At 38.1% G+C, this 12,123-nt stretch overlaps 1 protein-coding gene across 1 annotated transcript; it reads right to left on the bottom strand.

Annotated features, from left to right (window-relative positions):
• Nucleotides 1-254: 254 nt before the first annotated feature.
• On the bottom strand, nucleotides 255-9,583 carry MS4A2 (membrane spanning 4-domains A2). The gene is made up of 7 exons (XM_008524079.2): nucleotides 9,394-9,583; nucleotides 8,190-8,313; nucleotides 7,514-7,648; nucleotides 5,903-5,959; nucleotides 5,210-5,365; nucleotides 4,746-4,844; nucleotides 255-3,860 (listed from the first exon to the last, which is right to left on the bottom strand). The coding sequence occupies exons 1-7, from the start codon at nucleotides 9,453-9,455 to the stop codon at nucleotides 3,771-3,773; spliced, it is 723 nt and encodes a 240-aa protein (XP_008522301.1). The 5' UTR covers nucleotides 9,456-9,583; the 3' UTR covers nucleotides 255-3,770.
• Between the last annotated feature and the right edge of the window lie 2,540 nt (nucleotides 9,584-12,123).

The raw sequence follows: 12,123 nt of genomic DNA, 5'->3' as shown, positions 1-12,123 counted from the left end.
TGTGACTCATGATAACAGTTTCCTTTCAACTTTACCCCACAATTTATTGACAAGTGATAGTTGACGATCATTCTTATAACAGTTTTCTGTCTATGGGGTTATTTATAGATTGTCCCATTTGATATAGCATGGATAAAAAGGAGGACTCCAGGAACTGTTCCTGGTCCTTGGCATCATTGAATTGATGCTTTGATTCTCCATTATCCTTGATCAGTCCCTCACTCTCATATACAAACACAAACACAGACAAGAAATCAAGTTAAAGGATGCCAATTTATTGCGCAAATGCTAGTAATTGAGAATACATCAACAATATCACAAGTACATGAATAATAAATGATAATATACTACAGTATGGGGTAAAGTGGTTATGAATCAAGAAATTAAGGCTGGATGAATAGGTGTGCCTTAGGCAGTCTTCATGGAGAAGATGACCTTTAAGTTGAAATTTTTAGACAACTAATTTGGAGTGACAAATGTGTGAAGAACACGCCAGTTGTGTGCTCAGTGTATGCCTGAAATGGGTATGTGATAAAAGGCAGGCAGGGACAGGACAACCATTAGAATGGTCTTGAGACAAAAGTTGTGTTATGGACCTTGGAAATATACAGTCAACTGTGTGGTTAAAATAAGAATTCAGTGGGAGGAAGAGTGGTGTAAAGTATTCCACAATTGTAGAGATAGACTGGATCCACTTCTAGAGGTCCTGGTAGGACAGATTGAGGAGTTTGGCTGTGAATATATATGCCATGGAAGTGATGGGATTAATACCTATGGATGATCAAGAATGGAGATACAGTTTAACAAGCTACACAGTGAAAGGCTGCATCTTTATGCTGCTGTCAAATTTTGAGAAACACAATTTTATTTCAGAAAAGAGAAAATAGAAAACCTGAGGGCCTGAGGTTAGATAAGCATACTGTCACTTAATTGTCTCTTGTGTGGTTGTGTGATCACCTTTATAGTCTGGAGAAATTAGTATCTACCTGCCAATTTTTCATTTTGGTATTCTAAATACATAAAACATAATTATTTTATTAACAAATTGTGGCTAATCCCCCCAAAGTGATATTTCAGTCCCTTCACAGGTCTCTTCTATTTAGGCTAAAGACATGAAATACTTTTTCCTTTAATAAAACTAAAAACATCAATAGCAACAAAATCAGTTTGCTTGTTGTAATTTTTCTTTGCTATTTTCAATTCACAATCTACTCTCGTATTTCTCACATCACATATACCCTCATCCTCTTCCTCTAAACACCTCTGCAAATGTTTGATTCGTTTGCTCATCTCCATAACCCTGTTTTCAATTTCTCTGCACCTTTTGCATCTGTTCACCAATGCTATATTCTCTGCCCCATCTCCACGCCCTACCTGGAGTTGATTGATCATTGTAGACTTTTCTCTTGCCTAAGCTAGCAGATACTGTCTCAGACGGTTAATCATTCTGTCTTTTTCTAACCTCTCTCTGCTTTGGGCTGTGTTCTGTCTACTGTTTCATCATGCACTTTTTTGACTAATTCTTGTGTCTTCTACCCTCAGGGTTTTTTTCCTTCCTTTTTCCTTCTGATTATAGGCATGTGAAGGTTAATTTTGCTTTACTTTTATCTCAAAATAATTCTCTTAGAGTGTTAATCTGCTTCATTTAATAGTGACCTCGCTTATAATGACACCAAATCTCTACCATCAATTTCATCTTTACCAGAACTCCATGTTGGATGCTATGAGGCCCTCTCCAGCTGCATTTCTTTTCATTCTCCTAAAACTGACCATCTGAAATTAAGCTTAATTTAGGTCTGTCTGTACTCCTCATCTATCAAGCCATATTTCTGACTTCCTATCGTTTCTTTCAACATCACCCACATGGATCGATGATCCTTCCAAACAGTTCTCCTTAGACCTTAAACTCAAACACTTAATGTATTAATCAACCAATTACATTTTTAACTTTGTCCTTTAATTCAACTAACAAGAAGACTAATTGCTCTTTCTCTCCCTGTTTTAGATATAACCATTTCTCTCTATTCCCACTGACTTCATTTTAGCTCAGATCTTCACAAACTGATTCTTCTTTCATTTCAAATTCCTCATTAAATGATCTTTGCATTTATAGTTTCCATCTCGCCAGATACTGAGTAATTTAATAAAACTTCGTACTGTCCATTCATCAATCTGCAAACATAATTGAACAATATTGTGTTGATGAAGGCACTGGTGATTCGGGCAACATGCAGATTTTTATGAGACTTTGTGTCTTCGAAAAAAGGTATTATCATTGAGGGGACATAAAATATTTGCAAATGGAAAGTTATATATAGTGTAAGTTGTGTCTGTGAGTATTTAGTTTGAAAAGCTCATCATCTAGAGAAGAGCAATCGCGACTGGAAAATCTTAAAGAGTGAGCTCGGATTTAAGATAGGCATTAAAGAAAGAAGAAATTCAAGCAGGCACAGAAGAGAGGGCAGAACAGTTCAAGCCAGGGAACTGATGGAAGGTGGTCAAGCACAAAGCATATTAAAGAGAAAGTTGAAGTGGGATTAGAGAGTGAGACCTTTAAAGTTAGAATAAAATAGACTAAAATGTATATCATTAGAGATCAGTAAAATTTGCAGATTACTTTTATATACATCTGAATTAAATAATTTATGTAATAATCCCTTTCTTTTTTAGAGCACTTTTAATTTATACTGTGCATGTGTGTGTGTGTGTGTGTGTGTGTATTTTCACAGACATTTAGTGCTGGCAGATAAATCATTCCTAATATCTTAATTTTACAGATGAGGAAACCCAGATTGAGGAAAAGGTTAAAGGATTTGCCACAACTCACTCACTAAGTAAGCAATAGGCCTGGGATTCCATTGCAGACTCTCTGCATTTGATAAGATCAGTGATCCTTCTAAAATACCATGTTGTTTTCTCCATATAATACAATCAAACATAAGCAGGAAGAATCCACTGCTAACCTGATATGGATCCAGCAACATGTTTAATACAAGCCTGCAAAATCTCTATTCAAGTCTCCATCTAACTCTCCTCCTTACTCTATTCTTAATACACACCAATATGGTCTCCTTATCACCTCCAAACTCACTTCAGAATCATTTCTTTTTCCTTTTCTCCTCTCCCTCTGGCCTGACCTGGTGGTATATCCTCCCTGACTCCTCACCCATCCTCACCCTCACCCATCTACTCCATAAATACACACTGAGCATCCACTATTGTGAAATACTTGGATACATACTGTGAAACAGACAAGTGTGGAAAACTTCAAACACTTAACTGTTCTCAGCATATGTTTTCTGAATTGGACTTTGCCCTCAAGGTGCTCACAGTCTAGTAGGGAGACATATGTCATGCACATCTGTAGCTCTTATGAACTCTAGAAAGGGCTAAGAATCAACTATTATCGAAGTGTTAAAGTTTAACTCAACTCTCAACCAGGCTTCCTCTTATTTTCCCTATTTGCACAGTTATAGGTACACTATAAATTTTACTTATTACATGTTGACTTCTCAGAAGGGATGGGTGTGAGATAGTGAGAGAAAATAAGGAAAATAAGAGTCTATCATATCTACAAATGGTGGGGAGGGATGTTTAGGTGAATAGAAACAACAAAAACAAAATATTGCCATCTGGAAAATAAATCATAATGTAAAATCAGCAGATTATAGAGAGAATATAAATTTTGCCTGTAGCCCCTTAAACAAAGAGCTTGCTTTCTGAACCCTTTGCTGTGAATCAGAATGTTCTGGGCACAGCATTCTTATGAGTCACTGGGAGAAGATATCTCCCCTCTCTTCCAACTCACTGTATATTGGTGAATATATGTTTAATTCTTCATAAAGACGATCTTCTGGAATCTGATGGGGAAAAAATATCATTCAAAATCAACCACCAAGAATTTTCCACCACTAGAAGTCTTGTTCAAGAGGCATATCTCATCTCCTTTTGTCTTTCTGAATCTCTCATACTCTTCCCATGATGCTGTAATTATTCCCTCCATTTCCAACAAACTAAGCCAGATTGACTGGCCAAGTGGGCCCAAGAGAAATGATGTCAGTCAATGGCACGTTGGTGAGACTACTACGTGTCTGAACTTTGGTATATCTGCTGTCAGATATAGCTTTGGAGGAAAGTGATCAAAAAAGGCAGCCAGACTTGAACGCTTCTGGCAAGTGGACAGGTGGAGAGAGCATATTTCATCTGGAATATTTGAGTAAGTATATGTATATCAAGTATTGGTGATTCTTTTTCATACATCAAGGGTGTAATGGATGGGTAAGGTAAGTCAAGTGGATATGCAGCTGGTAGTCACGAGTTAGGCAGGAAAGAAAATTGAGGCTTCAGAGCAAGTGGGAAGGCAAAAGCCAAGAAAAGAGAGAGAGCAGAAACAAGTACAAGGGAGCTATTCTGGAACAGAAAATAAGCCCAGATATCTGAGTGGTCCCATTACGTGCTACCTGCACACTCATCTCTCATGGTCAACACACTTTGTAGCATTTGTATTTTCTGAAATGATGAAGATGTTACCTTCCTAACCCTCTGTGGTGGGGATATACAGAGACTTGTGCCACTTATGAGCTGAAAATGTGATTTAAAGTATGAGATTTGGAAACCAAAACACTGAAACTTGGAGAAATAATTTTCTGGAAGAAGTGTTCCAGGAAAGCCAGGTGGTATTTTAAGTGACAAAGTTCACATTCTTCAGCTTGTCATTTAGGATCTAGGATCAGGCTTCTACCTACCTTACTTCTTTCGAATATTTCTCCCACTCCGTAGATTGTGAGTGACACAGCACTGCAAAACCCCAGAACGGTGATAAACAGGGTCACTGCCACGATTTCCTGTTGAACAACAACCAAAAAGAGAAGTAGAGTCACAAGGTAGGTATCCAAAAGTGTGTTGCCTTCCAGAAGGCTCTGTTTTCATCACCCGCGACATGATCAGTCCCTATAAAGTCACACACACACACACATACACATACACACACACACAAAGAAAAACCAGGAAATAGTAACTCAAGGCAGATCACTCCAACCTTACAGAATTCAGTTGGGGGGTGGTGGGGAGAGAAGGGGCAGCCAACATCTCTGGCCATGAACCTACAGAACGTTGCATTATGTGATAGAGATTGCAAAAAGGACTGTGTTCATGAAAAAGGACCCAGATTAGGACCCAGAATCTTAGCCTTCCCACAGGAAATACATACAGTGGAAAAAGAAACGATAAGGCAGAAGTCTTCCTCATAAGTGTCCTGGCAGTTGTAGATGAAAGCCATGCTCGTCTTCAGGTTGATGAGCAGGATGATGATTCCTGTTCCTGCAGCCATGCTGCTGACAGTGTTTGCCCCCAGGCTTCCTTGTAGCTGATGGTACAGAACAACACTCAGACCTGGACCTGCACCTACAAGCTCACTCAACAAAGCTCTCTGCATTTCAGGGCTGGATGCATCCAGTAAACCCTGGATTGGTTCAAAATATAGATTAAAAAGGAAAATCTTGAAAATATACTCATTGCTCAGTAAGCATCTACAATTTTCTTGCCAGGACTGCATTCAGGAAGACCCACATGGATACACACAGTCTCTTCTCAAGCAGTCCCCTTAATTAGAAATGAAGCATTTTATTTGATCATACAACTATACTTAAAAGGACAAGGCCAGTGGGAGGGGTATTTTTTAAACAATTGTCAAGGTAATTACACTTTATTTTTTTTAATGATACAATTGATATTTTAATGGTTATATCTTTAAGGATGATATCCAACACAAAATAGACTGGAAAAAACTATATATCCACCTTCACTCATCATATAGGAGATAATGACATGTCTTCTTCAAGACTCCTAAAATTCAATGTTTATTAACTTCTCAAGGATGGACAAATACAGAATTGCAACTCACCAGATATATTTCACGTTTCTCTTCAGACATAATTGACAAAAATCCGGAAATAAAAAACTGTCCAAAAGGGAGGGGGAGAAAAAGCACAGTGAGTCTCTATCCTTCTCTATGACCCTCTTACCCCCATCCTGCAAATAAGGTAAAGTTTGGGGTTCTCTATAAAGCTACCCATTAATGTTCCCTGTGGGCTTGCTATTTTCTTATTCTTATTTCCTATAGAGTGCTTCTCAAAATTAAATGTGCATACAAATTATGCGAGGGTCTATAACGCAGATTCTTATTCAGTAGGTCCTGGATGGGGCTTAAGATTCTTCATTTACACCAGACCCCCAGGTGATGCTGATGCTGACAGTCCATGGGTCTCTTTTGGAGTCACAATGTCTAGCAGCACCTGGTGCATGACTCTATTATAATACTCCTCTCATTTTACTGTAATTATTTGTTTATATGAGTATCCTGTGTGTTAGTGTCTGTTCCTTTGGGCAAAAAAAAACGTGTTTGTGACATGTGTATATCCAGAGGGTAATAAACATCATATAGACATGCAGTAATTGTGAAAATGTACATCGTGAAAGATTTAGTGAAAACACAAATAGCACAAATTCAAAACGGTTTCAAAGATTCAGATTTATGATGGGTTGAGAGACACTTGGTAAGCTAAGTGTTCGGAACGAAAAGGCTATAGGGAGAAATTTCAGATAAACTATGGCAGAGATTCAAAGAAAGTCCTGAATAAGTGATCTGAGTCCTAAGTATTTAACAGAGTGATATTTTTTAGAGTTAAAATGTATCTTTGTGAATGAAGTGTGGATACAAAAAGCAATATGGATTAATAAAAAATAATTATGCTAAGTCGAGAAAGTTGGACAGTAATGAGAACACGCTGTACCATTCCATTTATATAAAACTAGAGAATGCAAACTAATCTGTAGGACAGAAAGCAGATCAGTGATTGCTTGAGGATGGGAAGACAGGCAGTGGAAGGAGGGAGGGATTACCAAAGGACACAAGGAAACCTTTGGAGGTGATGGGTATGTTCATTATATTGATGTCATAATGTTTTCATGTGTGTATATGTGTCAAAACATATCAAATCGTACACTTTAAATAAGTGCAATGTATTCTATGTTAATTATACCACAATAAAGCTATATATCTTTGGGATCTCATCCAGTCATCTAATTTCTAAACTGTACAATGATTAAAAGAGACAATGAGGATGCACCTAACAGAGTTTCTAGGGCCAGTAGAAGTTCATCAAATGCCTTTGACCTTGTTCTCCTCACTTCAGTCATCTCTTTCCCCTCCTTTCACTAAGATAACTTCATTGAACAGTGCTAGTGACAGTGTTGTGGAATTGAATTCTGAAAGTTTAGGTTCTATTTTTGTTAACTAAATATCCCTTTGACAATTCATTTAACTTCTGTTAATCCCAAATTTCTCATCTGATAAAAGCATCCTAACATGTTTAATCTGAAGTACTTTGTGTATATGCACAAACACACACGTATATATAATCTAAATACTGGAGATAAACAGTTAGATCTGATCTGGGTAAGAGAAAATGTATGTGCAATTTTATTTCAGAGACAATTGTAGATGAATACTCACAAATATTGCTCCCCAGAATGGGTAGCCTGCTTCAAATGATGAAAATATGTTTTCCTCAAAGTCTGACTTTGTGAGCATGGAGAAGACAAATGTTCCAAACCAAAGGCATGTCAAACCAATCAGAATTTGTGTTACCTGTCAAAAAATGTATACGTTTTGTGGAATAAGAAGATATTTTCACAAGATGGCATCCATTTCCTTATAATTGAGGCCAAGCATGAGAAATTGCTTTGATGTCTTAGGCAGTCCTGAGAAAGGATCCAAATGTGATATTTTCCAGTATCCTCTGACTCTTCTAAGAATTGATACAGGCATGATCTAATGCGGGATTGGCAAATATATTTCTCATGTGCCTTTATTTACATAGTTCATGATGGACATCAATAATTGTTCTCTCCATCTACGTGAAGATAAAGATTATAAATCCTTCACTACAAGATATTACATTAATCCAGCACCAACTGACCAGTGTTGGCAACTCCCATGTGTCATTCTTATCCTAGCCTTCATGAGGAAATGCTTCGCTCTACCCAATAGGGCCCAGTGAATGTCAACTCTTCCTCTACCAGGTTTTTCTACTCTTCATGAATCCAAGTGGGGAAACTGTTGATGCCACCAAATACTCTTTCCTAGAGCCAGTCCTTACTCTAGTTGAGGTTGCAGGAGGCTCACTCACCCCCAGGAATTCCAGCTCCTTCCTCAAAAATGTCAGCCATGTAGGGTGTGGTTGGATTTGGGCACCCTTCCGCAGTAAAGTGGTATCATGGAGAGAGACTTCTGCAAGTTCAATTTCAGACACTCTGAAATTTAAACAGAAATTCAGTCATGAAAAAATTCTTTAATTCCCTGTGCAAAGTTCTCAACTGACAGAAAGGAGACTTTGGATTGTTTATTTTTTCAAAACAATCCTGGAATTAAAATCTTCATTATAACATATAAGAAACTCTGAGACTCAGAGGGTCCAAGTTAGTGGTCGAGATTACTATCTAAACAATGATTAGATGGAACAAAATGAAACAAAAACCATGCCAAGTCTTTTTTATTCTTAATCCAGGGTTACTACCAAGTTGTTTCCCATTAATCTATGTGGATAAGTAAAACTGAAAGCAATCAAATAAACGCATTTATCTATGCATCTCTAAATCTTTTTAACATAGAGATGTATCTGAATATATTTTATCAATGACACACCCAATTTCATGTGCACAAAAGAATGGCTTTGAAAGGTTAGTTGAATCTCTATTCCTATTTTCATGCTCAGAGGAGGCTAACTAGAAATACTGTCCCTTCCCAGGCTTTGGAATATACTTAATATTTTGCAATGATATTCAATCTGATATTGATCTTCAAAGCTCTGTCTCTGGCCTATCCTAAAATCATTAAAAGGAAAGTTTTAACATGTGTTCATCTTTGCTATTCAAAGGAAAACTAAATTATGTACCTCTACCAGCCTTGAGTCCAAGGACACTTCCCCTCTAAACAACAGAGCAGAATCCCACAGCTTGGGATTCACAAAGACTAACCAAGAAGGAGCCCAAGGTTATTTTGAAAAGCTTCTGTCCCTTAACACACATCAGACACAGAGGCAAGAGATCTATATTGACCGTACAAACTCCCTTACCTCATACCAGAAGATGAGCCTCTACTGTGAGAAAACTTAAGTCATTCCCAGTTCACAAGCTGAGTGAAAACCTACCTCCCCATCAACTAGAGAGAACTACTGGAAAAGTATAACAAATTGGTTCTTTATACTCAATGTGTTATTTAAACTACATGGGTCCATGCCCAAGTCCATGAATTGGAATTTCACCAGCACTTCAACTATCTCTGTCCCACTAAGTGACTGGGAATAGAAAAGAATAATAATGATCTGTACCTACCTGGAGGGCCCTTGTGGGTTTGGGAGAATGAGTTCTGCTCTGGCCCTATTTTCTGGATCCATTTTTTCATTAACTGATCTATCCACTGGTGAAGAATCTTGTTACAATGAGCCTTGGTGGGCTTCCTCTCACAGTGTGCTCCAGATGGGCAGTTACAATAGGTTGACTCATGACATTGATGGCTATCTTCATACTTAAGACATTGGTTCAGATAGATAAGTTTCCTGACTGGTTAAGATCAGCAGGGTTTTTCTTGTTATAGTGAAGAGTAAAATTCAGTAAGCTACTAAATAGGGACTAGTAAGAAATGAGGAAATTTGAGACTCCTGGAGAACAATTCTGCCTGAGACCAGCAGAATTTAGAGAAACTAAAAATGAGATAGTTTAGTAGAGACTGAGAAGATGAGAAAGAACTGCAAAACAGAAAAAGATGTTCTTCTCTTCTGGGGATTTCTCTACTTGTGTCCCACTTAAGCCACTTATATGCCAGAAATTCTCCAACTGTACATTTGAAAAGCCTGTCTTCCCTGTTTAAGGCATATTTGGCCTCACACATAATCTAAGGCTGAAGTACTGTTTGCAAGTATGAGTGTGTCTAAGTCTCTAAATCTCTGGATTTGTCTCTGACTTCAATATTTATTGTCTCTCTCTGTCTTCTGGTCTTTTGGACTGTATTTATATGGCTCTCTGTAGCAGATGGTCTCAGAAACTGGACAGCCAGAATTCTAACTGCTATGAACCATTCCTGATAGAGTGTGAAAGCTAAGAAGTTTTCACACTAAACACTCCATTGTCTGCTAAACCATTAGATTGACTCTCTGCTGCTTTGATTTTTGTAATGGCAAGGATGGGACAATGGAAACATGGAGGAGCATGAACTTGACGACAAATCCTATGAGTAGATCTAAGCAGCATTGGACTAAGCAGTATGCCTAAATTAGCTTTGGAGCTAAGCTGATATGATCAAAAAGCATAACTAGCTAGACCATAGCAAAATGAATATACAGGTGAGATTCATGGGTTTGGATCTCTTTTATTTCAGTTTAATTATAGACATACCCTTGAACGACTCTTCAGTCAACTGTAAGATACCACAAACCGTACCTCTAATCACCTGTATTGTCTCTCTGGGATGTGATAAAACTTCTTGTTCTCTGGGAAGCTAAGACATTTGTGTGAACAGAGGACATTGAAAGATATATTAGCATACCTTCTGTAACAAAAATTTATTAACCTACATGCCATCTTCCCACTGTGTCTCCAGGAATTGGTGGACCTCACCAACATGTTATTGGAATTAAGAAATAAACTTCATTCATCCAAAAAGGACTTAATGCTCCATGTCAAGCACTGCTCTTGTCACTGAGCACACAGAGATGAACACCATGGTCCCAGCCCTTGTCCAGCTCACAGTCTAGCAGACTAGAACAAAGATAAATGATAGAATATTACCAATACGTCAGAAGCTGTAGGAACACACAGGAGCATATAACAATTCTACCTGATAAGGGGCATGTTAGAATTGAAGAAAGAGATTTTCAGAGAAAACAACATTTGAGCCAGCACTTAAAATCATAGCCTCATTTGCTTGCCTCTCCCTTAGTGAAATTACATCACATCTGCTAGGAATGGGCCTGAAGAAATGACTGTTTATTGTGTTGTCTGGGAGTATATATTAGTTTATTGCGTGTGTAGCAAATAATTACAAGCTAGACTTGCAATTTAGACAGGAAAGATGGTCTTTGCTATTTGGACCTTATGCTATTTTGTGAGAATTTTCAACAGAACCTTGCAAAATGCAAATCAGAAACTGAGACATATCTTTTGACCTCCAAATTGTTTCATATTCCAATCTTCACCAGCTTCTCCATACCCCCTTCTGATTTGCTTGTCATCTTCAGTGCCCCCACTTTGGGTCCTTACAGCCACGTTCTCTCATCTTTCACGTTAGTGAACACTGAAACATACGACCAAATGACTTTTTTTCCTGGTGGGGGCAAAATTATCAAGATGAGTTTTAATCATGCCTCTGCCTGAAAGGAAGAGATAATAGAGCTAACATTTCTTCCCCAGCACATGTGTTTCCTCCTTCTTGCAACGTATTTGCACACAGTTTTCATCCACTCACCATCTGGCTTCCTCTTTGACAAGCAGTTTTCTTTCAGTTACAGCCTAGATTTATGTCCCTAGACTCAAAAGAAATTTGCTTTCAAATGCCAGCTGAACAATTATTTTCTCAAACTGCATGCTCAATTTACTTAAAATAAATGTAACCATCGGCCCGTTTAGAGCCAACTCGAACAGACCTCCATCTCTTATCAACACAGTGATTAAGGATTGTCTTTCAGAAAAACTGCAAAGTCACACAGCCAATGCATGCGCAAAAGAAGAAATTGTGACCTCAAACGATCTCGGAATCTAAGATCTTCCTTCCCACAGAACGCAAGGACTAAGACACGACCAGATCTTAAAGCTGGATTCTTATCAGAAGCGAGGGGTAGCCTCGTTCAGGAAGATCCAGTGTTAAAATTCTTTCCTCATCTCATGCAAAAAATGTTTAGAACCCTACTATAAATGTTTAGAACCTCATCATAAATGTTTGAAACTTGACCATGAATGTCTGAAACCCACCAGTTAAAACCTGTCCCACCAGTGTTTCCATGTGCCAACCTGTTCTCCCTAACCTCTTAAATTTTGTCCCAAATCCTGAATTGGAGAGACAGATCTGAG

This window comes from Equus przewalskii, chromosome 11 (assembly GCF_037783145.1).
Source record: "Equus przewalskii isolate Varuska chromosome 11, EquPr2, whole genome shotgun sequence".
NCBI lineage: Eukaryota > Metazoa > Chordata > Mammalia > Perissodactyla > Equidae > Equus > Equus przewalskii.
The sequence above is the reverse complement of the archived record's forward strand: the minus strand, read 5'-3'. Positions and strand labels throughout refer to the sequence as shown.